The 26,675-nt window shown below is 42.3% G+C and overlaps 1 protein-coding gene and 1 long non-coding RNA gene across 2 annotated transcripts; one reads left to right on the top strand and one right to left on the bottom strand.

The window, feature by feature from the left end:
- Positions 1–213: 213 nt before the first annotated feature.
- On the bottom strand, positions 214–15,906 carry LOC144376477 (uncharacterized). Its single transcript, XR_013437003.1, has 2 exons — positions 2,572–15,906; positions 214–1,411 (listed from the first exon to the last, which is right to left on the bottom strand). It is a non-coding gene; the product is annotated as an uncharacterized LOC144376477 (long non-coding RNA).
- A 28-nt stretch (positions 15,907–15,934) lies between these two features.
- On the top strand, positions 15,935–25,862 carry Atp5po (ATP synthase peripheral stalk subunit OSCP). Its single transcript, XM_005323521.5, has 7 exons — positions 15,935–16,088; positions 17,304–17,354; positions 19,039–19,149; positions 22,371–22,500; positions 23,153–23,265; positions 25,385–25,471; positions 25,679–25,862. The coding sequence occupies exons 1-7, from the start codon at positions 16,053–16,055 to the stop codon at positions 25,790–25,792; spliced, it is 642 nt and encodes a 213-aa protein (XP_005323578.2). The 5' UTR covers positions 15,935–16,052; the 3' UTR covers positions 25,793–25,862.
- The last annotated feature ends 813 nt before the right edge of the window (positions 25,863–26,675 follow it).

Here is a 26,675-nt window from a genome sequence, read left to right as displayed (position 1 = left end):
AACGAATTACCGACAGAGTGGGTTGTCATGAAGCAAGGCTACCCTTGTGCTCTGCCTCTTCTGCAGAACACGTCTGCTGTCCGCTTCCACCGTGAGTCAGAGCACCTCACCAGAAGCCAAGTGGATCACCGTACCATGTTGTTGGATCGCTCTGAAACTGGGAGCTGAATAAGCTCCTTCACCTCATAAATCACCTAAGTCCAAGACAAACCAGAAAGTACAAGCTCTTTAAAATAATAATAATAATAATGATAACCATAAATCAATATCACATTTTTAAATAACAATAATGTCTTAGTAACCTCAGGCCATCGGTGTTTCAATTCCCTGGAAAAAGAGTTCCACTAATTTTTATTAGGAATTTTACATTTTAGAATAGTGTTATGTTCACAGAAAAATTGGACAGAAAGTATGAAACATTCCCAGATGATCCCTGTCCCTACACAGGCCCAACCTCCCCCACTATTGACATCTCCCTCCCGCCACACACACACACACAATGGTACATTGGTTATCATCGAGGAAGCTACATGGACATATCATTGTCACCCAAAGTCCCTAATTTATGCTACGGTTCAGTTTGGGTAGTGTACACTCTAGGGTTTTAACAGATGCATAGTGACATGTACCCACCGTTACAGGGCCACACAGAGTAGTTTCATTGCCCTAAAACTCCTCTATTTATCCCTCCCTCAACCCCCTGGAAACCAGTGACCTTTTCTCTGTCTCCATAGTTTCACCCTTTCTAGAACATCACACCGTTGGAGTCATGGCTTCTTTCACTGGAGAAGATCCCTTTGAGTCTCTTCCATGTCTCTCATGGCCGGGTAGCCCATTTCTTTTCAGGCCTGAAGACTGTTCCATTGTTTACAGACACCACAGTAGTTTTATCTGCCTTCTCGGAGACACATTGGCTGAACCCAAGTATTGCCAATGATGAAGTAGAAACGCCACGTAAAGGTCTTTGTGTGTGGGAGGACGTTCCACTCCTTTGGGAAAATGCAGAAGAGTGTGAGTTGGACCATTCAGCAGGCCGATGTGGAGCTGTAGGAAGCCGACAGTCTTCCGGTGTCTGTGCGCTCTCTGCATCCTCCTCGGCAGGTCCCGCTGCTCTGCCTCCTTGCCAACCTTTGACGCTCCCTGTATTTTGGATTTTGACCATCCTGATAGGCACCTAGTGGTACCTCACTGCCATTTTTATTTGTAATTCCCCGGCAGCAGATGGTGCTGAGCGTCTTTTGATATGCTTTCTCCACATCCACACATTTTCTTTGCTGAGGTCTATGTTCAGGTCTTTTGCCCCTTTTTAATGGGACTGTCCCTTTCTCATTGTTGAGGTGTTACAGCTCAGTTTTGTGGTAAACGTTACATTAGTCGCAGAACACGGTGGGGGCTGGTTCTAGGGATGTTCCTAGCAGGAGAAGAGATGTGAATTTCACCCACTTTATTGTTCAGTTTTGTCTTCTGATTTCATGACCATTAACAGCAAATCTGCTCTAGGGAAGGACATGGATGAGGAAGTCAAAGTAGGAATGACTGTCCCTTCGGCCAATGACTCCTACCAGTTGCTCCAGCTGTTATTATAAAAATAATAAACAGCTGAATTTTCCTAACGTAGCAGTAGCAGGATTTTATTGATCTTGTCAATTCCTCCCCCTCCTGCCCCATTGTAGACAAACCACACATACTTGCCTGAGACTCAGCTTCTTTTAAAATGGAGGCAATAACAGGGCCTACCTTGTTAGGCTCTTAAGAGAACTGAAGAACTGTATGTAAAGCTCTGACACCCTACACCCAGAACGACCATGACTCCTGTGCTGTTATTCCCAGTCTCCTTGGAAACAGAGCTGAGCTTGATGGAGATCCTAAGGGCCTATCGCGGCCTTCTCCCCTACTCAACAAAACCCTGAATCTAATATATATTTCAATGGAGTGTTCCTCTAAGTGTGGTTTTTGGACCAGCTGCATCCAAAAAAAACCCCTAACAATTATTTGAAATGCAGATTGCTAAGCCCCGGGCAATTCTTGAGAACACCAAAGTATGAGAATTTTTGCTTAAAGCTTTAAGGGTTGTGCAGTGACTTTCTCTAACAGGGAACTGAAAGACAGTGAGGTGTAGCAGAAGGGACCTGGAGCCTGGGATCGGAAGGCCAGCCTTGGACCCTGGCCATCTCTTTACCTCTAGGATGGAATTAATAACACTCACTCATGGGGCCACAGGAAGGCCCAAAGGGGACCCTAAGGATAGGCAAACACTCTCCATTATATGTTGTCACTCACTTGTATTATCCCAATTCCGAGAACCTAAATATAGAAGTCCTGTTTTGTGCTTCCAAAAGAAGATCATGTGGCCTAATGATTTCCATAATAAAGGGGATGGTTTCTGAAAAATCTCATCCATTCTTTCATTAACAAATATTTATTGGGTGTCAATTCCGTTCCGGGCACTGTGCTGGCAATGAACCAGGGAACAAAGCAGTTCATTCCCTGACCTCTTATTTAGAGGGCTCTGAAACATCCAAGGACAAACAAGGGACAGGAGAAACTTAAAACAGAGTTCTACAAAAGGACCTTAATGAGCACATGTTCCGTTGACAACACTCGAGGCGTCACACAGCCATGCTCCACCCGTGGCTGGTAGCTAGGAAATCACGTCCCCGGCTTCTCCAAGTTCTTCTTACCTTGTCCGTTGTGCCTTCTCCTGCACCAAGAAAACAAAGAAGCAAAACAAAGGTTGAACTGCTCTTTCCCTGTGTCGTCAGAATGAATCACTGGAGTTGACGGCAGCGAAATTCTTTCCACTTAATGTTGTGCCATTCAATTTTCATTGAATTTAAAAGCAGGTTACAAAGCACTATACAGAGTAGCATTCCTTGTTAGAAACAATGTGTATGCGGGGCATAGAAAAATGGCTGTACAACCCACGGATTATCAACAGACTTGTCCTAGAATCTAGAATTACAGGAGTTTTTTTTTTTTTTTAATTTTATTTTCTTCTTTATATTCCTGGAACTTTCTCAGAAATTTCCGAATCGATAATGAACACAAATGACTTCTATAATAAAAGGTTATTTCAAAATTAATGCTTAGCTTCCTCTCTCTCTTCCTCTCTCTGCTAGAAAGTCAGCAGTGCGTTTGGCCATTTTGAGACAAAATTCAGTCTCATGAGCATTTTCTAGAATCTCATTGTCCAGATTAGGCCCAACAGTCAAACCTGGCCTTTGTCTTCCAGCAGAAGAGATGAAGCCCAACCTTTGCCAGAAAATCCTCCAAGATCTTCTTGGGTTTACCTGGACTAAGGTTAGCCAGGGTCTTGAATGGACTCAACTCTTATACAGATATTTCCAGATCCCCACCAGCTCCAAGGAACCACGTGGTGTCCTGGGCCAGGAGGTCAGAGACACTTAGGACACGAGCTGGGTCCTGGAGAAACTTGGAATTTGGCTGAGGAATGAAGGCATAAACACATGCAAAGTTTACTGACAAAATGTGAGCGTGAGGGTGACACTGGACAGCACCCATGTGTCGAGCCAGGGAGGGCAACTGGTCAGGAGTTTAGAGGGCAATGGGGAGCCACCGGGGTTGGGTGGTTGGTTCACAGGACAGTGACAGATCTGTGCTTCAGGAAGACTAGGTCTGTGCAGTGTAGACTCGTAGGGAAACAGAGAACAGAGAGGGAGGAAAACATGGCAATAAAGGACCAGGGAAAAGAATACTGGGTTTTCCACCAGCTCGGCCACCAAGCAGGCAACTCTGACCACGTCACTTCAGCTGCCTGGGACCCGTCGGCAGCCCTGACAAATGAGAGAGTTGGGCTAGAATCCAGGCAAGAGCCCTCCCAGGCAGGAGTGCTAAGGCCTGAGCCAGGAGTCAGCAGCGGGGAAGACAGGAGTGGTCTCACCCCAGCAACGCCTCCTTCGCCAAAGAAGACGCCAAACCAGCTGTGGCACAGGCACCAACTAAATAAAGTAAGGTTTCTTCCTCTTATTTTTTTCTTCTTACTTTAAAAAAAAAAATTGATACCATTTATATTTCAAACTCACCATGTGAAAGTACACAATTGAGTGTCTTACAGTAGAGTCACAAAATTAGGCAACTGTCACCATTAATTCCAGAAATTTTTCATCGCCTCAAAAAAGAAAATTTCTGGAATTAATTTAACTAATTTGATCATTCCCCACTTCCCTCCCACCAGCACATCCTCGCTGTAAATTTACCTATTCGTGGACATGTCAGAAAAATGAAATCATACAACATGTGGCCTTTTGTGTCTGGCTTCTTTTCCTCAGGATCATCTTTCCAAGGTACATCTGTGTGACAGCATGCGTTAGTACTCCCCTACTTTTCATGGCCACGTAATATTTCATTGCATGGATATGCCCCTTTTTATAATTTATTTATCCATAATGGACATGTGAGTTTTTTTACTTTTCTGCAAAGCATAGGTTCTTATCCTCTTGTCTATCAGACAGAAAAGATGCCACGTGAACTATTTGAATTTCAGAAGATATGGGAGTTTGGAGCACAGGGGGCTGTAGCCACAGCAGGACAGAGGCAGCTCTGTCTTCATGTGCAGTAACTGTAGCACTTGTTCTAGTAAAACTTCCCATTCATCCTGATACAGTTACCAAAGTATTTGTACCCCCAAAAGAGTATGGGATTTTAAGTGGAAAGTTCTGAGCATCAAAGCCCATTCCATGGATTTAAAAAAATGCCACAGGATTAGAAGATGATCTTTCACCTTCATGTTCTGCCAGTGCAAGGGAATTGAGTTTGCAGATTCCCAGGCATGACAGAGGCCATGTCCCAGCCTCCGTGTGACCTGCTTTCCATTCTGTAAACAACAATTCAGACCCAGGCACATCAGACTTCCAGTTTTCCTTCTTTCCCACAGTCCGAGCTGTTAATTTCCTCCCTGTCTTTTTATGAGCTAGAGAACTGTGACATATTACTATCATTGTTTGTGTTATGATTCGAGATGTCTTTGTCTTTTCCTAAATGAGACTGGATTAAAAGAAAGGCCAATAAAACATTTACCCGGTGGACATGAGACCTTTGAGTTCAGGCCTTCCTAAGTAGCAGGAAAAGGGGGAAAAACAGATGAGTGTTTTCCTCCTCTAGTCATTTAATGTTTGAATTGTCATAAAAACCAGAAAAAGAATGAAAAATCCAGCCAGGCACCGTGGCACACGACTGTAATCCCAGCGGCTTGGGAGGCTGAGGCAGGAGGGTCACGAGTTCAAAGCCAGCCTCAGCAAAAAGTGAGGCCCTAAGCAACTCAGTGAGACCCTGTCTCTCAATAAAATACAAGATAGGGCTGGGGATGTGGCTCAGTGGTTGAGTGCCCCTGAGTTCCATCCCTGTACCCACTCCCTACTACAGGAATGAATGAATGAAAGATCCAAGGTTGAGAGCTTGGATTTTATAATATTTCCTAAATACCTACTGTGTTCCAGGAAGAGTCATGAGTTCCAGTGGCCTCTCATAATGTGATTGAAGAGAAGAAATACAACCATTATAAAAATCCTCAGAATTTACCAGGGGACGGGGATGCTGGATTTTTTTTTTGAGGGGGGGGCTATGGAAATATTCTAGAATTATTTACTATGGCTGTGAATATACAAAAAAACCACTGAAACTTATACTTTAAGGGTCATGTAGATAGCAGCCTTGCCTGGCATGCTGGAGGCCCTGGGTTCAATTCCCAGCACCACACACCACAAATTTTAAATTAATATGAATGTTATGGTATGTGAATTATATCTCAATAAAATACAAAATTAAAATGAAAATGATACATTGAAATATATTTAAAAGAGTGACTAGGGGCTAGAGATGTAGCTCTGTGGTAGAGCCAGGCACAAGTTCCTGGGCTCAAGTCCCCAGGACCACCGCACCACCCCCCTCCAAAAAAAAAAGAGTGACAAAACCTGCCTGAGGTGAGTGGAAGAGGTGTTTTCCTCCCCAAGAGCGCTTTACCCACAAGCAAAACCTGCAATGAATTTCCACACACTGTTGCCACTCTCCTAGTCTGCAGAGGCCCTCCCGTGCTGACCCCACTCCAAGGTCCTAGCTGTGGGGCCCTGGTCTCTCCAAATCCCCAGGCTCCCTCAGCTCCACGCTCACCGCGGGCCACAGGCTCGGGTGGAAACCCTCCTCCTTAACTGCTTTGCCCCCGGACGGCTATTTCAAGGGAACGCTGCCTGGCTTCCAACGTGATTTGGAAATATGCTGCTGGCTGTGTTTTATGCATTCTAGCAAGTGTTTTTTAACTTTGCGCGAGCTGGGACCATGAAGGGCACGGTTTCAGAAGGTTGAAGTTAAATAATAATTTCACACCAGGAAATCAGCAGTGGCACTGAACAGAAAGCTGCCTGGCCCTGATCAATATTCTCGGGCCCTGAGGGCAGCCTCACAAGCCAGAGGTTGCACCTTGACCACTGGTAGAGTGGGGCTGGGCAATACAGTGGAGCCCAAGTCTTTGGGTACAAGCCAGCTGACAGGCCATGTAATCTGGGGCAGGTCTATTAAGCCTCGGTTTCCTCATCTGTAAAATAGGGATGATTCTATCTACAGTTGACCTAAGGGGGTGGGGGTTGTGTGTGTGTTGGTGATTTTGCCATTTGTTTTTGGGTTTGGTATTAGGAATTGAACTCAGGGGCTCTTGCTCAACCACTGAGTCATATCCCCAGCCCTTTTTAATGTTTTATTTAGAGACAGGGTCTCACTGGGTTGCTTAAGGCCTTGCTAAGTTGCCGAGTCTGCCCTCAAACTTGTGATCCTCCTGCCTCAGCCTCCCCAGCCGCTGGGATTACAGGCATGCACCACAGTGCCTAGCTGACCTAAGGATTTTGAGAGAATTAAATGAGTGAATCTAAAGGGCTTAACCCAGTGTTTAATAAGTGGCGGTTGCTGTTAGAAGGATTATTACTTCCTGGGCTACTGGTTTTTGACTTAAGGAAAGAAGGAAGGCTTGCCATCTTTATGCCACCTTTCCAGGATGATGAGCCTATTTGGGTTGTGTCCCCACTTAAACATCACATTCTAAACAAGCCAGGGCAGCTAAGGAGCATGGGTCCGCGGACATTCTGGGGGAACTTAGTTGAGACTTCATGATGCAACAACAAACTAGAGCTCACATTGCATCAGTGTTCAAAGGCTTGCAGCAACTGAAGCCCAAGGACACACTCCTCACAGGTTCTCAGAGAACTGTGCCAGCTACTATGTCAGAGTCACAGGGTCACTTGTTTAAAATAGGAAATTCCCAGGCCCCACCCAGAAGTGCCCGGACTGGAACCTCTGGGAAGGGAACACGCATACCAAACACCTCAAGGCCCCTCGGTGAGCTGCAGCTTCAGAAGAACGCAGCATTGGACGTGCCTAACACATCAGTGCTGAGCGCACGGCAGTGCGCAAGATGTTTTTTCCTGGATAAGTAGAAGAAAAGACTACATAAAATTAATGACAAAAATTTTAAGGCTGAATAAAAATTGGAATGAATGAATGAATGAATCAGCCATAGGTACCTCATTTCTTTGCTCCTCTTCCCCTTGTTGTTCCTGAAGAGAAATACTTAACATTTATTGACAGAATTCTTCTCTTGTACAAAAGCACTGAGATTTGATACTAGAAGCACAGAAAAGCACCAAGGAAAAGACAAGTAGAAATCACCACTCAGACACCACCACTGCTGACAGAGAGTTTCTGAGGTTCCCTCTGCCCCTCTGTATGATGCATATAAATAACTGTTTATCCAACAAAAATGTCATCAGATTATACACTGAGTACTCTTTATTGATCTTGGTTTTTCTTTCTTTCTTTCTTTCTAACTTAGCAGTGGACTATGAATATTTTCTCAGATCAAAAGGGCAGAGGCATAATATTTCGTCATAGACATACTATGATTTATTGAATTCCTAGCCAATCCTTGAACAAATTCAATAATTAATTAAAACTAAAATGTGCATGGTAGGTTCTAATTCGCGTCTTGGTAGACATCTGTAGTTTTTCAAGTTCCACCCTTGATTTCGATCAGTTGCCAGGATTGAGGACTACCTTGAAAGACTATTTCTAGGCTCTTCTCAGGAAATGGGATCAGAACACAAATAACATCTAGGCCTCCAGAACATCGGCAAATCCAGATTACATAAACTCTGTTGATTCCAGGGTGAGCGTGACTATCACAAATCACAGGAAGAAAGAATGCCGGCTCTCTCCTCACTGTCCCAAGGGAACCAATTGGGTCCAGTGCTGGAGAGATGGTACCCACTTCATACTTGGGGGATCTGGGGATTGCAGGAATGGAACCCAGGGGGGCTTTGTCACTGATCTCTATCCCCAGGCCTTTTTATTTTTTGAGACAGGTTCTCTCTAGGTTGCTGAGGGTCTTGCTATCCTCAAACTTGGGATCCTCCTGCCTCAGCTTCCCAAGTGGCTGAGACTGCCCAACCCAACTTCCTTTCTCATGAACAACCACTTTGAGAACTACACCATAATGCTCAGCCACCTGGAATGACTTATTTTTATCATTTCTCTCTCATGGCTTCAATTAGTTGCCAAGATATGACAGGAGTTGTGGTATGTTTGGGGCTTCTGTGTTGAAGGAATTCCTTAAAAATTTAAAGAAATATTCAAGAAAACTGAGAGCTTATAACATTATGTACAGTTCAGTTTGATGTTAGACTAATGTCTCTCCATTTTTAAAGGGAAAGGTGATTTTTTTATTAAGTTAAACTAATTAGGAAACTAGGAGCCCCTGCTTGAAGGCATGGTGGGTCTCAGTTGCCTTCTTGTTCCCCAAAGTATCCAGCATGACCTCTAACCCACAGTGAATGTCTGTTGGATGATTCATACCTGCACCAAGGAATGAAGGAATGAATTGGGGGATGGACCTCGGTTCCTATTTCAAGCCATGCGATATAAATGGTCCAAATTACTCTGTTTTCCTACAAATTTGGCCTTGGTCTCCACAAAAAACAAGCCCGGTAATAATCCCCTTATTGCTTAAAAACTCAAAATAGATAGTGCTTTGATCCAGCCTTGCAATTCTACCCATAGAATCAAAACCCTACAAAAATATGTTACCAGCTCTGTCTCGCCCCAGGAGGTGCTCAGCAGGATAAAAAACATGGGCATTCTATACACGTTCAGGTCAAAGGGCCATCTGCAAGGTCACACGAATGCATTTGCTACAGAACCATGGCCGCCTTTAAACTCTGGGGTAGAGAAAAACCTCATTTCTTCTCCAGTTGCCTCCTCCATGCTGTTCCCAGCATCTGGGCTCCGCGGAGCCATCAGGAATCCCATTGCTCCCTGCTCTTTCTCCATCATCCTGTGCTAAACTGTATGGCCCCACAGAGCTCCAACCTCATTTCCTGGAAATCTCAAAGCAAGCATTCCCTGTGCTCTTCTTTACAAATAAAAATTAAAAATGATCGCTCTGCCAGAGAGTGTCTCGTCAACAATTTCTTGGGTGGTACAGCTCACTGTGGGATGCTAGAAGATTCTATCACTACCTGGGGACATTTTGACATCGAGCTGCACCACGCTCTGTCCCACCATCTGGGAGGTTGCCCCAGTGTCTGAATGTGTTCTTTGCCCTGACTTTTACTTTCACTTTTCCTACAACTAAATATTTGTATACAGGAACAAAATGTGTAACTTCCTTTTTTTTTAACCATATAACTTCGTGTTTCACACTAAACTCCTACAAAGCCTCAGCAGTTCTCATGTTTTATTTATCAAACATGAATACTTCATTTTTTATTTTTAAGTAAATGGTGCTCAATGCTTGTTTGACAGTGTGTGCTGATGGTTCTGAAACCAGAAGACTGACTGCGCTTGGAAACTCTCAGACGAAGACACCCACTTCTGACTCACCTAGCTGTGGTTCCCAGGGTTCCGGTGCCTCTAAAACCGGGCTGGTGTTGACAAGTAACCACTTCCTGGCTTTCAGAAGGTATGATAATGATCTGTTGTACTTTCTAAGTTACAACCCAGGAAGGAGAGAAAAGAAGACTTTAGTGAGGAAATTCACCACGTTCATGCTCATTGCGCCTCTGCAGACAGACAACATATAGAGGGACGGCATGTTGAGGATGACAGTAGCACTCAAGCTTCTCATGGGTTGACTCCCGGCCAGCACAGTGCAAAAAACAATTACAGGCTTTAGCTCACATGCCACCTATGTTCCTACCTCCCTTCCCCACAGAAGGACACGGAGGCACCGAGATCATCTGACTGGCAAGGTGCACTGATAGTGAGGGGCAGGGTGAGGGGCTGCGCAGCCTGATGCGGTCTCTGCAGGAACAATGGGATAGCCACCAGACATCAGTGACAGGTCTCCTCAGACCCAGAGTCCCAGGCAGGGCCACCAAACAGATGTAAGCACAACTGGAACTGCAGAGTGCTTCAGGGCATCAAAGGCACCCAAAAGGTTCTGTTTACTACAGTCGATGCTTCTCCATTTACAATCCCTGTGTTGACTGCAATCAGTGAGGTTCTACTATTTATCATTATGGACCTCCAGAATAGGGCATGCAAGTTCAACCGCATAACTTTCCCCTAAACTGTCTCCTCCCCCCAAAAAAATCTATAAGGAAGTCATAGATCCCTCCAGCCTCTTCTGTGGAAGCAAAGGAGCAGCCCGTGAAGCAAAACCTGGGTTGCTGTGAGAAGTTTGAGGGCCAAGCTGGAGGGCTGTGCAGCCCAAAGAACACTGGAAGAGGGTGTCAGGGGTCGGGGACAAGAAACTGTCGCCATCTGGGTCGCAGAACACTAAGAGCCCGGGTTATCAGCCTTTCTCAGGGACCCCTTTTGTTTGTGGATGTCACAATGCTGATGCTTACTTACAAATGTGAGCCCGACACCACAGTTGGACAGAGAAAGCTCTAGAAAGAAATTGATTCCGGCGCCAGAGGCTGTTTACAACGTGAGAAGATGGCGCCCTCTAGTGTCAGAATGACCCTGCAGTCCACACCAGCCTGAGAGCTGTGACCTTGAACGCTGAGCAGGTGGCAGCTTCAAGGTGGCCGCCACCCACAGGCCTGGAGAAGGGGAGGGAAGAAATCTGTACTGGGAATGGGTGACCAGTTTCTGCAGCTCAGGGTCCTCCCTCTGTTGACTTCCAGATCCCAGAAATCTGTACTGCAGAACCTTCTAACGCAGCTTTCTCCAAAGACAACAACAAAAACCATTGAGGCCTTTTTTACGTGTTTTATTTTCTCTTTTTCTCTTAGAAGATGCATGATACCTTAAGAATAAACGTTTTAACTTAATATGGTCATAATGTCTGGGATCCTGTTGCCTGTTTTCATCACAAGTGCTTCTTGCCCAAAGCCTAGTCAATTCCAAACCAGTGACCTCTGTGACTGGCAAGACCGCCATGAAAAACCATTTACAGGGAAATACCACAGACCTAGCTGAATGTCAACCAAGGTCATTTTCACATTCTTTAAATTTAAACAGAAAGACAAGTTACATATCAAAGAACTGCCCTAAATCAGGCTACTAGCTTGTGGCTCCGAGACAGTGAGTAGCTGAATAGCTCTGGTCTGCTGTCAAGTTATCATATACAGCTCTTTTTTTGTCTTTTTAAAGAGAGAGAGAAAATTTTTTTAATATTCATTTTTCAGTTTTCAGTGGACACAACATCATTATTTTATTTTTATGTGGTGCTGAGGATTGAACCCAGCACCCCGTGCATGCCAGGCGAGCGCACTACCACTTGAGCCACATCCCCAGCCCCATATATAGCTCTTAAAAGAGAAAGGGACAAAAGAAAGAACAGAATTCACTCCATGATAAATAAATACACGAAAAATGCAAGCATTTCCCAGGTTCTTCCAGTGTAAGAAAATGTGTAGAGAAAACCTTATTACTGCCCTTTGCCCTGAACTGATCGAATTCTTACTGTGGATTCTACAGAGCTAAAGAAAATCCCCCCAGTTGGTGGAGTCTCAATCTTTAGGAGAAAACTTGTTCATCCTCTGATCCAACTCTTTTTTTCAAGAGAGAGTGAGAGAGGAGAGATAGAGAGAATTTTCTTTAATATTTATTTTTTTTTTTTAGTTATGGGCAGACACAACATCTTTGTTGGTTTGTGGTGCTGAGGATCGAACCCGGGCCGCACACATGCCAGGCGAGTGTGCTACCACTTGAGCCACATCCCCAGCCCCTCTGATCCAACTCTTTAATCCATCATGGTATTCAGCAACTTGAAGTAATTGCCTTTCTTTTTTTTTCCACCACATTTTTTATTGGTGCATTATAGTTGTACAGTTCATGGGATCTGTTGTTACCTATTCATACATGCACACAATATAACAATATAATTTGGCCAATATCTCTCCCCAGCACTTCTCCCCTCCCTCCACCTCCCACCTCTTAGTCCCTTTCCTCCTCTGATCTCCTTTTGCTTTTTAGATCTCTCCCCACCTTTTGTTTTCCTTTTTCCTCTCTAGCTTCTGCATATGAGAGAAAACGTGACCCTTAACCTTCTGAGTTTGACTTATTTCACTTAACATGACGGGATCTAGTTTCATCCAATTTTCTGCAAATTCCATAATTTCATTTTTCTTTATGGCTGAAAAAAAACTTCATTGTGTATGTATACCACATCTTCTTTATCCACCCATCCATTGATGGACGCCTATACTGGTTCCATGGTTTGACTATTGTGAGTTGTGCTGCTCTAAACATGCATATGCACGCTATCATGGTAGTACGATGACTTTAACACTTCAGGGTAAACACTGAGAAGTAGTGTAGCTAGATTATACGGTGGTCCTATGCCTAGTTTTTTGAGAGCCTCCATACTGATTTCCATAGTGGTTGTACTAATTTACAGTCCCACCAACAGTGTAAAAGGGTTCCTTTTCTCCACATCCTCTCCAGCATTTATTTGTATTCTTGATGAATGCCATTGTGACTGATGTGAGATGAAACCTCAGTGTAGTTGTGATTTGCATTTCCCTAATTGCTAATGACATTAAACATTTCTTCCACGTATTTGTTGGCCATTTGTATTTCTTCTGAGACATGTCAGTTTAATTCATTTGCCCATTCACTAATTGGGTTACTTGATTTTTTTGGTGTTAAATTTCTTGAGCTCTTTATGTATTCTAGATATTAGTCCTCTGTCAGAAGAGTAGCTAGCAAAGATTTTTTTCCCCATCCTGTGGGTTCTCTCTTCAGATTCCTAATTGTTTCCTTTGCTGTGCAGAAGCTCCCATTTATTAAATCTTGGCATTGTTTCATGAATTTTAGGGCTCCTATTAAGAAAGTCATTGCCTGTGCCTAAACACTGGAGTGCTAGACCTGTGTTTTCTTCTAGGAATTGCATCATTTCTGGTCTAGTTCCGAGGTCTTTGATCCATTTTGAGTTGATTTTTGTGCAAAGTGACAGATAAGGGTCTAGTTTTATTCTTCTAAGTATGGATAATCAGTTTTGCCAGCACCCTTTGTTAAAAAGGCTGTGTTTTCTCTAGTATATGGTTTTGGCACCTTTGTGAAGGATCAGACGACTGTAGATATGTAGGTTGGTCTGTGTCTTCTGTTCTGTACCATTGATCTATGTGTCTGTTTTTATGTCACTACCAAAGCAATTGCCTTTCATGTCAGAAGTGGAGCTTCATCAGAAACTAGAGCAGATGCATCCCACTTTTAAGAACACAGTAGTGAAGGGACAGGATCATAGCTCTTTTCTTCCTTCCTTCCTTCCTTTCCTCTTCTTTTTTCCTGATCATAGTGTGACATATTGTTGAGAAATACAAAATGTGGTTTTTATTTTTTCCTTGTATTAAATATTTTTCATGTCATGAAATACTTTCTGAAAATCTCATTTTAATGGCTGCATAATATGTCATTTTAAAAGTCATTCCTTTATGCTTAGACACGTGTTTCCTTTTTTATTTTAAAGTCAGTGCAATGAACATGTTGCACATTAACCTTTGTCCACCTTTCTGACTAGTATCATTGGGATGTGTTTTCCTGGATTAAAAGGAAAGTCAATTCATTTTTAAAATGCATGTTGTTAAGGTGCTTATGATGGTGTGCTACTGCTTTCTAGGACTGCATATGACACCTCTGTATAGAAAATAAAATGGTGAGCCATATTTGTTTTTAATTGAGAGTCAGCATAAAACAAAAAAGTTAATAATAAATAATTTGCATGCCTGTAATCCTAGTGGCTGGGGGGGGGGGCGCTGAGACGTGAGGATCACAAGTTCAAAGCCAGCCTCAGCAACGGTGAGTTGCAAAGCAACTCAGTGAGACCCTGACTCTAAATAAAATACAAAATAGGACTGGGAATGTGGTTCAGTGGTAGAGCGCCTGAGTAAACCCTGCCCCCCCAAAAAAAATAATTTGTAGCAATGGATCGAAACAAGGATTTTCATATACTGCTGGTGAAAGTGTAAATTGGTTAAAATTTTTGAAAAGCAGCTCAAACTCATGCATCAAAAGCTGGCTCTTCAAATACTCATACTCTTGCCAAGATGGGCAGTTTGACAATCTATTTGGAAATTATTCGAAAGATGAAAAAAATGTGTCTAAAGATGCTCAGGAGTTTAAAATGTTCAAAAACAAAATTGGAAACCATCTGAATTGTGTTTAAAAATCCGAGAATGATCAAATTATAGAATAACCATTTGAAAGATTATTCTGCAGCCAATGAAATTATATTTATGAAAATTTTGTAACTTGGAAACATGCTTACATTATAAGAATGTATTGACAATCCGTATATAATTTTGTATCCTTTTTCTCTTATACTAAGAAAAAGTCAAGATACTAAAGTATATACAGATTGTGAATCTGTATGTGTAATAAAAATAAGCACAAAATAAAGAACTAATATTATTGAGTGAGGTTCTGTCAGGCAATTGTTCTAAGTCCTTTACATACATATTAAATTCTTTACTTTTTATAACAATTTATAAAGCAAATACTATTAAAATATCCATTTTTATAGATTAGGAAACAGAAAGCTTGTATAATGAGGCCAACATCACATAACCTCCTGAGATTAAAGTATGGGCAGTCCACAGTCTAAAAATGTACTAGGAAACAGTTCCCCAAAATATTGACAACAGCTGCCTCTGGGTGGTTGGGAAAAGGAGCAATTACATTTCTTAAAAAAAATGTAATGATGAAAAATTGCACTTTGAAAGGATAAAATTAATCTGAGTTCCTGTATTAGATTTAAGCAGAAATATTATTTTTTTCTCTTAAATTGATCACAGAATCCCATTGTTTTACCACCATGAACCCTGACCTTCGCTCTGCCTGTCAATTCTCTTTCTCTACAAAAGAGAAAATTAGAGCCTCTCCGCTTTAAGGGGAATGGGTTGAAGACAGGGTTTTTTTCATGAGGTGCTAAGCTTCCGCGTGGCATTTGCTAAAATCCAGGTTCTTCTGCTTCATATCAGACTCTTCTCTACACGGAAGAGACATTCAAGCACCAGAATCTCACACACCTTCACAAACTAACAGAGTAGCGGTCAGGTCAGATGGAGGAAGAGGGCAGGGGACTGAAAGGCGAATCACGCCTCGGGTAAGCGGGACGTGATGTTTGCTCTTGGAACTACGGGGCTCCTTTGGTGTTGTTTTTTCTTTTGCTCATCTGTTTGTTCTTGTTTTTGTTTGGTTTGTTTTGCTTTGGTTATACAGCTGATGCATGCTTGGTATGCTAGGGAGAAATGGTAGATGCTATGATGAATGTGAATGGAACAAATGGCACTGTGTTTTAACTAAATGTAAATTTTAAAACTAGAGACAACAAACCCATTCTATACTGAGGGCCGCTTAGTGACTCCAGGATTTCATTTTCAGACGCATTGAGCCCATCAGTCCACCTCAGACCTCTGGTTGGCTCCCTTTTCCTCCCATTTCTAAGGACTACAGTTCCCGGTCCGCAGACGTCATCGCGCACGCGTCCTGGCGACCTGCGCCTACATTTCCCAGAGAGCCTAGCGGCTACGCTGGCGCGCGCCTGCGCCCTCACTCCCCTCTCGCTTCCTCTCCGGGTTTGACCTACAGCCACCCGGGAGAAGATGGCCGCCCCAACAGCCTCCAGGCTCTCACAGCAGGTGAGAGAAGCCAACAGGAGGTTGCCTCTTTGGGTGACCGGTACCCGCTGCTGAGCGCCAGGGTGCGGGGCCACGGCTGGGGGAGTTTGGCCGCCGTTCAAGGTCTTGGGGCCTGACGAGCGGGGGCGATGCAGGCAGGCCCTCATTTCGACCCTGTGGACACCAGCGGGTTAGTGGGCGCGGGGCTGCGCGAGCTGTGACCTTGGAGTCCGCCGAACACTGCCCCGGGAGGCCCCTGGCTGGAGGGGACCGGAGACCGAGACCGGGCTTCCCGGGCTCCGAGGGCTGCTTGGCGGCGGCGGTGGCGAAACCTGTCAGGGGTCACGAGTAATGCTCCGGAATATTCGCAAAGTACATTTCATTTTCGTAAAGAAAAATGACAGAAACGCTTAAATGACCCGTCCTTGGCTGCTCAACAGTAAGTGTTGAGCTCGGAACCGACAGAGTCAAACAGGACGGAGTTGGGGAAAATGTGTGCCTCTTGTGCTGTGTCCATCCTGGTGCTTTACATATGAGCACCCTTTGCAGCTTAGGTAATTTTTCCATGAGCCCTAAAATCCTCAGAGAGAATTCTGACATAGTGCATTCCTGTGCTGAAGAATGTGAAGGTGACCTGTGCCGTTGCAGGTGATTTTTTAAATCTCGGATTCCAGCTCTGGCCTTTGATAGCCAAGATACCAACTAAGAACTAGGGCCTGTTGTCATATCAAACCAGTACAATACTCAAATAATGAATATTTATTATTTATGCTAAATACTCAAATAATGAATATTTTTAGGTAGCGTTTAGATTTCTGAGAAAGTATATTCGTGATGACCAAAGTCCTCCCACTTTATGATAGTTCTTCCCAAGGGTGTGGTAATACCAGTACCAAAAATGTTAAAAGTTTTTTGAAACAATAGCCCTCACTGAACGTTATTTTTGTATCTCCCCCGTCCTTCCCTTGCACCCTCATTAGTGTGTGTAAGCCTTAGCCCATTCCAACAAACTGGAATGTTAGTGCGAAGGCAATTTCCCAAGCTATTTGAAATGATTCTCATTGGTGGAATTTACTCCCAGGTAATAAAGAGTAGTTCACCCTGTGTAATTTTTGTGATAATACAGAGAAGCATATGAAACTAATTGTTTAGAAGTCATTAAAAATATTTTCATTATTTAAATACAGAAATTTTCAAGTAACCTTGTTTGACCCATTTTCCTTGATTGTTTTAAAGGTGCGATGCTTCAGTACATCTATGGTCAGACCATTTACCAAGCTTGTGAGGGTATGTTAATTTATATTCTTTTGTAATGTAAAGCAGATGAAAGTATGTGAGTCAAATAGCAATACAGTTAGGGTATGGACTTCTGTGTATTCACTGCCCAAACCTTTCTGTGCATAGTTTGTGGTTCCCAAAATGTGATATGTGTTTGGTGTGGGCAAAGGATTGATGTTGAGTGCTTGCTATGTGATGAGCTTACACATAACCTTTAAATATAGTAACCTTTTAAAAAAATTCATGTTTTTCCAGTTAACCCTCCAAAATAGGTATGCCAGCTTTTATTTGCTTTTTTGTAATGCACGAAACAGATCCAACGAAATAAAGTGACACACCCATATTCTCACAGTAAGTTACTATAGGAGTTGACATTAAATGGAGGTATCTTAATTTCTATTGCAGCTCCATGTGCTTCCCATCACCTTGGCTAGTAAGGGATGGTCACTACTTATACCCTTGCTCTGCACTAAATCAGCACAAAGGGACTACTCCACTTGGCATCAAAACATCTAACCATTTCAAAGATCTGCCAGCCCCTTGCTTTCAATGCAGAAGTAGCCTAATTGACCTCTGATGAAGAGAGAGACCTGTGAGTGACAGAAAAGTAATGTCAACAGCTCATAGTAACCCTGTTACCAGTTGGTGACATCCTGACTGCATTTTCATGCGTTACTTTAATTATTTCTTTAATTATTAGTTCTTATGTGACAGAATATAGATTCAACTAACAGGGAGCAGGAACAGATCTCACCTTACAAAAGAACTGGGCTATCTAACCTGCTCACTCCACTCAACAGTGAGCCAATCCCTTCTTTGGAAAACTAGCATCAGAGATCAAAATACTAGTGTCTTTAGTGAACCACTGTTTTTGAAAAGTGACTATTACACCCCCACCAGCCTAAATCTCTCAAAACTATTAGGAAGAATCTTATTTATTCTTCATGCAAGAACTTCCTAAAACTTCTGTAACAGTGATAAGGAGTAGTTGATTTTCCCATTTTACAAAGGGGGAAATTGAGGTTTAGGGGAAGTTTGCCTAAAGTTTTAGAACTGGTCAGCTTAGTTTTAGAACTGGTCTGAAAACTAAATCATTCTTATTCAGAGCCTGGCTTTCCTGCTACATTCATAGCACCACTAAGTACATGCGGTCATATGTTGATGGTAGCATGTCATATGTAGAAATGTCAAACCTCAGGTGATTTGTGAATTAGCAAAGGGCTCTATTAAATTGATCATTGATAGGGAGGCTCTGTAAGCAGAAATTTATAAAATGTCTAAGCGCTTTTTTCCCCTAGCTCCAGTATATTCAAACTGCCTTCCATCAGTGTTACAAATCTCCCATGTTTGGAACTGAATAGCTACTGAGTTCAAGGGAATCATAAGTACATTTTTAAATTAATTGGTTTAAACTACTTTAAGTAGTTAAAATAACTAAATTATATGAGGTAGAGCTTAAAGGGTCTTTAGACACTATGTCTTCCCATTTCACGAGTGAAGAATTAAACAGGAACCTGACTAAGAAAATATTCCTAATTTGAGAATTGCCATTTAGAACAGCTCTTTGGTGACATATTTAAATTGTTTTGTATTATGAGATGAATTTTTTAAATTATAAATGTTTAATTCTGCTTTATAGTATAATATCTTAATTGATTTTCCTTCTTTCTTACCTCTACCCTTTTGTCTGAAGCCACCTGTTCAGGTATACGGCGTTGAAGGTCGCTATGCCACTGCTCTTTATTCTGCTGCTTCTAAACAGAATAAACTGGAACAAGTAGAAAAGGAGTTGTTGAGGGTAGCGGTAAGTGGTTTTCTTGTTTATTGCATTTTTAAGTTCCTTTAATTATCAAACAAAAAATTTGTTCTTCAGAAACATTGTTGGTAATAATATTGAGTTTTGTTATCCTAAAACTATTGTGTGGAGGCAGGCAGACACATATAAGAATATTCACATTAGGTACCAAGATTTCCAGATAAGAAAAGGTAAAAGTGGAGCTGGGATTATGGCTCAGTGGTAGAGCGCTCACCTTGCACGTACAGGCCCTGGGTTCAATATTTTTTTAAAAAGGTAGAAGTATAAAATCAAAATGTAAGTTAGTAACTTAAGAAAAATCATCATTTCAGAAGAGAATTAAAAGGTCGCCTTTTGAAAAAAATGTGCTCATAATACAGGTGTTTTCAAAATAGTCTTATAATATGTTACAACTTTGTTTTACTATAATTTATTTTTCAGATGAAGTCTTTTCATGGATTTTTTGTTTTTATTTTATTTATTTTTTTAGTTATTGATGGACCTTTATTTTATTCATTTATTTATATGTGGTGCTGAGAATCAAACCCAGTATCTCACACATGCAAGGCATGCATTCTATCCACTGAGCCACAACCCCAGCCCTTTTTCTTGGATTTTAATTATTTTGTTCCCAAGACATGAGGAGAGAGCTGAGCAGAGCCTTGGGGCAGCAGAGTTAGGAGGGGAGCAATAGCATCCCAGTGAGGTGGAGAGCTGGCTGCAGAGGAGGGAGGCCACCTTGGAAGCTTGTCTTCACTTTTACATAAAAGAAAAGAATAAACTGAATTTCAAACCCAGTGATTTAAGCCAGAGAGTCTGTGCTTTAATTTTCAAGTCTAGAAGTTTCTAAACATTTTGTTACTTTTCCTCTCCTTAGATTTTCTAGCTGCCACTTCTAGCAGTCAGGTCCAAGAGAGGGAAGGAGAGCCGGGCACGATGGCACATGCCTGTAACCCCAGTTGCTCAGGAGACTGAGACTAGAGGACCATAAGTTCAAAGCTAGCCTCAGCAAAAGCAAGGTGCTAAGCAACTCCGTGAGGTCCTGTCTCTAAATAAAATACAAAAAGGGCTGGGAATGTGGCTCAGTGGTTAAGTGTCCCTGAGTGCAATCCCAGGTACAAAAAAAAAAAAGAAAGAAGAGAAAATAGACAGTCTAGTATGTAGTCTCCCCAGAGAATTTTTTTAATTGTATGCTTAAAAAAATTTTCTATCTTCTAATCCATGTATTTCTTAAGATTTTTATTTTGTTTAGGGAAAAAACCCTCCTAGGCTACTTATAGAATAATACCTGTATTCTACTTTAATTATAATACCTTACAAGTATTATTTTTTAATATTTATTTTTTAGTTTTAGATGGACACAATCTTTATATTTATGTGGTGCTGAGGATCAAACCCAATGCCTCGTGCATGTTAGGCAAGCACTCTACCACTGAGCCCCAGCCCCACTTTACAAGTATTGTTCTATGCCACTTATTTTGTTCACTTTTTATTTTGAACTCTTATTGTAATTTTTGTCCTAACAGATGGAATAAGTTTAGCTTTGTATTCCTTCCTTGATCCAATTGTTGCAAATATGCTTAAGGTCTTAGCTGGTCCTCTTAGATCTTCACAGAGCCAGCAGGCTGAGCCTCCTTGCAAGAGCCACATCAGGGGAGGGTGTCAGAAACACACAGGGTCTACAGAGGCCTTTTCGGAGGTGACAGTTACATCTGCTGCTTATCAGTTATGCCCTTATTTAAGTTCATATTTACAACAAGGAATGACCTGGGTCATGGACATTAGAATGATTCTGACCCAAACCTGAAAATCAGACATGACATGGAGGAAAAGGAGGGAGGCAGTTACCATAAGACCCTTTATAAATGAAAATTAGCATTTGGGGGGACACTGAGGGAATTAGTATAGGACTATCCAGTGCCATTCTTAACTGTCCAGCACTGGAAGATCCATCAGAAACAGTTCGAAAAATAGATACTACGGATTCTAAGATGCTTTTTATTGGAATACATGTTCAGTTTTTGTGGACAGGTGTCCTTTCTGTGGGCCATTTCAGTGGAAATCTGTACACTGGATGGCAGTGTATGACAAGCAGTATGGCTCAGAGACAGGATTCTGGCCCAAATCCTGGGCAGAAGTATTGGCAGAGTAATTGGAAATCACATAGAGATGTGTAACTCAAAGCCTGGAAAGAGTGGTTGTTGATTTATTGGAACTCTGGTCTGTAACCAGAGCAGCAAGGTGCCAGAAGCTGCATCTGTTCACTAACAAAAGACATTTGTCATTGAAAAAAATGGGGCCATAGTGGTCTCCCATGGTCATTGCACTTCCATGTTTGGTCCAATCTCCCTTCCAGACTACTGAGGCTGCTGTGGAAACACTAGAGACTTCTCACAAGTTGGGTTGATCCTGTGAGCTCTGTTAAAGCAGAGCAGAAGGATCAGGACCTGCCAGGATGCAGGCCCCTCTCAGGGAATGGGAGAGAGGCCTACCCTGCTGTCGGAGCACCTGATTTAGGTCTGCCTTGGAGGAAAAACTAGAGCCAGAATCTCACCTGTTTTAAATACATTAAGATAGGAAGTAAAGTGAGCCTTTGGCTGCTTAATTTTTTATAATCTTTCTTAGAAAACAAATATTTCAGAAACAGCATAAGGTATTTTTAAGTACTTTCCAAGGAACATCATTTTATCCTATATAAAACCGTCATGCAGCATATTCCTGAAGTCATTTGGAGAAATGTATTATATGATAAATTTGTCTTTATACGTGCTTGTAAGTGCTGATTTTTGTAAGTCGTAAGAAAGTGAGGATGAGGCTGGGCGTGGTAGTACGCGCTTGTAATCCTGCTCCTTAGGTGACTAGACAGGAGAATCAAAAGTTCAAGGCCAGCCTGGGCAACTTAACAAGACCCTGTCTCAAAAAATGAAAAGGGTTGGGATGTAGCCCAATGGTAGAGAATCCCTGGGTTCAGTCACAAAAAATACCACAAAAAGAAAGAAACACAGCAGGAGGGAAAGAAAAAAACTGTGGCAGCTGAGATCATTTGTGCTGTAAAGAATTAAGTTATCTTGGGGCTGGGAATGTGCCTCAAGTGGTAGCACATGCGTGTGGCCCGGGTTCGATACTCAGCACCACATACAAACAAAGATGTTGTGTCCGCCGAAAACTAAAAAATAAATATTAAAAAATTAAAAAAAAAAAAGAATTAAGTTATCTTTTGGTACTTTCAGCAAATCCTGAAGGAACCCAAAACAGCAGCTTCTATTTTGAATCCACATATTAAGCGTTCCATCAAAATGAAAAGCCTAAATGACATCACAGCAAAAGAGAGGTTTTCCCCCATCACGTCTAATCTGATCAGTAAGTATTGGGACTTCTTCCCCTTTATTCTCTTAAAACATTGCTACTGGAAGTGTGCTCTGTGGACCCAGAGCATCACCATCACCTGGAAGCCTATTGGCAGTAAGAATCCCCGGACCCACCCCAACCTACCAAGTCCAAATCTGCATCTTAACCAGCTTCCCAAGCAAATTGTGCATTAAGTTTGAAGAGCACAGTCTAAAGGATACTGAGATGTGCTGCACAGGGAGTAGTTTCAACCCACGGAGGATACCTGTGGTTTATGGCCATATCAGAATACAAAGTGTTATCTGTTGAGTGTATACAGTATGTTCGCTTGGGAGTTAGAATCTGTAACATAAGCATGAACGTCAGATTGCAGCATGGTTGCAAGAGGGCTGCTGCAGATCCAAGTGGGGGAGACCACAAACAAAAAGGCACTAATTTAATGCTTGTCAAGGCAGTCTTTTTTTTTTTTTTTTTTAAGACTATGTCCTGAAATAAAATATATTTGAATATACTTTTAAATAACAAGCTGTCTTCATTCATGTTCTTAAAGGACATGGAATATGTTTTAAGGCCACAAATCAAAGTTTGCCTTTTGGGTGAATATAAGTTACTGAGAAAGCTATTAAGTGAGTATCATGTCACTGAGACTCTTTCACTTTCCCAGACTTGCTTGCTGAAAATGGTCGCCTAGGCAGTGCCCGTGGCATCATTTCTGCTTTTTCTACCATTATGAGTGTGCACCGTGGAGAAGTACCTTGCACAGTGACCACTGCATCTGTAAGTAGTGGGTTGCTGCTGCTGCGTTTGCCTTAACAAACGGGAAATCAAGAAATTGGGGAAGGTGCTGTCACTTGGAGGTTTATTGTATCCTTGTTATGAGCTTTTGTGAACCTCTGCTTTAGAAGGGCCAATGTTGATCTCACTAGTGTTTCTACACCAGTGATTATTCATAAAGACTATAGACTGGTTTAACGTAAAGAACATTGAAATATGTTAGAAAATTGTGGTTTAAGTTCCATTATAAGTTTGAATTATGCTGTTAAGTGCCATTATTAAGTAGTTTACTTAAACTAGAGTTTCTAATCTTTCAACTGATGTGGCAGTGAATGGGAAGGGGTAGGGTGGATGGGCCCTTGGGTTTTTTAATCCCCAGCCACCTTTACTGAACCCTAGCTTATGCCATGTACTTTGTACTTCATTACTTGATTCAATACCAGAAGATCCATATGAGGTAGAAGTATAATTGTGTTATTTTATAGAGGGAAACTGAAGCCCAGGGTGACTAACTAGTTTGCCCAAAGTCACACAAAATGTGACCTGAATTTAAATGCAGGCCTCTCTCAGAATCCCAGTTCCTTAAGCTACACTGTGTTATATCCCTAGAAGTAATTTTGTTATTGTCTTAAATATGTATTTCCTTCCTAACTTAGTTTGGTTCATATAGTCTAGGGGGCTTAAACATCAGTAGAATATGGTAGATTTACTTGCAGTGAACAGCACTTGACCTCATCTAGATCAATATTTCTAATGTTTAAAAGAATGCTCCAACTCTCCAAAAAAGTAGAGTTTCAAAGAGAGGCATTTTGGTGCATAAATACTTCTTTGCGTATTTATAGTTCAGTACATAATTGGTGCCCCCCAAAACATGTACCTGGCTCTAAGCAGTCCCAGCTGGGATGTTCACAGGGAGCCACACAGTTGAGGCAGTCACTTGTCCCCACAGCCATGCACTGCTGCAGACCGTGCTTAAGTGCAGACAAGGGTATGGTTTTGTAAAGGATGCTTAGTTTGCAAAAGTATCTTGGACCAGCTGTCATTAAGGTTCTTGATGTTTGTAGACCTGGGTAAATAAGTTTCTGCTGTTTGAGAAAAGTTGTGTTTTTATTAACAAGTTCACAGGCTTTAGGAACACGTAGACTAGTTGCAAATAGTGGTGTTAATCTTCACTTGGCTTTTTAGGCAAGTGTCTTAACCACTCTGACCCTCAGTTCTCTCACGGCTAAAGTTAGACTAATAACCTCAGGCCTTGCTGCCTTGTCCAGATTACAAGAGGTGGTGGGTGTAAAGTGCCTGGCACTCAGCACACATCTCAGTGGAAGGTGTGGACGGGTTTCAGAGGTCTCCAACCTCAAAGTCAGCAAAGAGTGTTTTGATGAGACACTGACATATTTCACCACCATCACCCAAAGATACTATTAGGTCTTTAGGAAGATAGAAGGAGTTTCTGCCAGCTCTTGGCTGGGGGAGTAGGTTTGTGATAACAGAGGCCCTTCCTGCAGCAGCCTCTCTCATTCTCACCTCATTAACTGGGAGTAGAGTTGAGGCTGAGAATGGGGAGTGCAGCGTGGACATTTGGAGTACTTGCCCTATACAAGCAGATTGCAGAGTTATGCTGACCTCAGGGACAAGCCAGGTATTCCTGGTTTTCTGTGAGGTTGAGGAGTGGAGTGGTCTACCAGAGGTGCTGGTAGCCATGGACCTGGGGAGACAGTGATAGAGCTGGGAAGTTGAAAGCCCACAGACCAGCCTCACCCGCAGCTATTCCTGTCAAGAAGTGATAGGTGTATACCCTGACCACAGGGCTGCCAGAGGAGAGCCCCGCATTTTCTGCTTTGCTGGACTTGACTTGTCCTTCATGGGTGGGACAGGAAGGGAACAGTGTTTATGGACAGTAATTGAAGTGCTGAACATGAGCTTGCCCAGGGTTCTTGGGTGGCAGGGCCCACGTGCCTGAGCCAGCAGACTGACAGGAGTGTGTGTCCCCAACAGAGTTCCTAGTATTTAAGACAGGAGATTACAAGGCAGGTCTTGGCAATTGTGCTCACTATTTTTTTTAATTTTGGAGGATTCTGTAATGCTTTGTCCACATTTAATGGATTTTTTTGTTCTTTTTCAGCCTTTACCTGAAGCTGTTCTCTCTGAGTTAAAGACAGTCCTGAAGAGCTTCCTAAGTCAAGGCCAAGTATTGAAATTGGAGGTTAAGGTAGGTTTTTAATTATATATGGTATGTTTCCTCAAGTTATTCAAATCTTAAAATGGCAGCAAAGAGTATTTATGAAAAGTTAGCTCTTTTTCTAGATGTAATATCTGTATAGCACATTAAGCATTTCAGAGCACTTTTCATCTCTCCAATTGATTAGTGAAATAATGTCCGTATGTTTTCATGTGTCTGGTTTATTTTCTTTTCTAGACTGATCCAGCAATCATGGGTGGAATGATTGTCCGTATTGGAGAGAAATATGTTGATATGTCTGCAAAAACCAAGATTCAGAAGCTGACCCGGGCTATGCGGGAGAGTATCTAAAAGTGTTGGCTTTCTGTCAGTGAAAATTCTTAAACATGGAGCAACAATAAAATGCTTCCTGAAGAGACTATATTATGTTTACTATCTTTTAGAGTGATGTGCAAGGATTCTTTCTTCATATTTTTCTTCCATTGTCCCCCCTGTCTCATAGATACAAAAAAAAAAAAAAAACATGAAGAATTTGGTTTGCATAGATTACTCTTGGGAATGAATTAATCAAACACAGCACTTATACACAGTCACTCAACAAAGTCTGTCTGGTGCTGCCTGCCAGCTCAGGGCTCTTAAGGGGTGTTGAAAACTCCTCTTCCCCAATGGATCACTGGATGACTCCAGGGAAGTTCTCCAGGGAGGTGTCTCCCTGCTGAAGTACTTTTATCCTGGAATAATGCTTATTGTAAGAAACTGTAGCTTTCAAGGCTGTATCTTGTGTATATCTCACTTAAGCTTCATTAGAATCTCATGATACAGGTGGGACCAACATTAACCCACTTTATGAATTAGGAAAGATAGGGGGCTTTGGAGATTTTCTCAGGATGACATACCTGGACAGCAGGTGGGCCCGGTCTCCCACTTCCTGTCTTAGGCTTGCCACCATATCCTAATACCACACCCTGGCACACTTCTAGAACCAGCAGGCTGAGCTGATGCAAGTCCCCATATTCCTTCCCACTTTGTCCCTAAGATGCTCTCAGTTCACCCACTAGTCATGCTAGCTTCCAGGTTAGCTCTTGCCATATATTTTATCTCAGCAACCAAGAAGAGCATTTGCTGGACAGCAGTCCCAGTACCCATTCCTTGGTTGCCCTCCAAAAGTGTTTGGCCAACAGACTGGTTTCTTTCCCAGAGTTGCTTCTGCTTAAACAGAGGAAGAGAACTGCAG

This window comes from Ictidomys tridecemlineatus, chromosome 3, assembly GCF_052094955.1.
Source record: "Ictidomys tridecemlineatus isolate mIctTri1 chromosome 3, mIctTri1.hap1, whole genome shotgun sequence".
NCBI lineage: Eukaryota > Metazoa > Chordata > Mammalia > Rodentia > Sciuridae > Ictidomys > Ictidomys tridecemlineatus.
This window is presented reverse-complemented; position numbering and strand designations above follow the sequence as displayed.

What these genes read in the sequence shown, in the direction of transcription:
- Atp5po (XM_005323521.5), top strand. Translation starts at nt 16,053, where the DNA reads ATGGCCGCCCCAACAGCCTCCAGGCTCTCACAGCAG. An exon ending in CATCACGTCTAATCTGATCA is followed by an intron (nt 22,501 to 23,152) that starts GTAAGTATTGGG and finishes TCACTTTCCCAG; the next exon opens with ACTTGCTTGCTGAAAATGGT. An exon ending in GCACAGTGACCACTGCATCT is followed by an intron (nt 23,266 to 25,384) that starts GTAAGTAGTGGG and finishes GTTCTTTTTCAG; the next exon opens with CCTTTACCTGAAGCTGTTCT.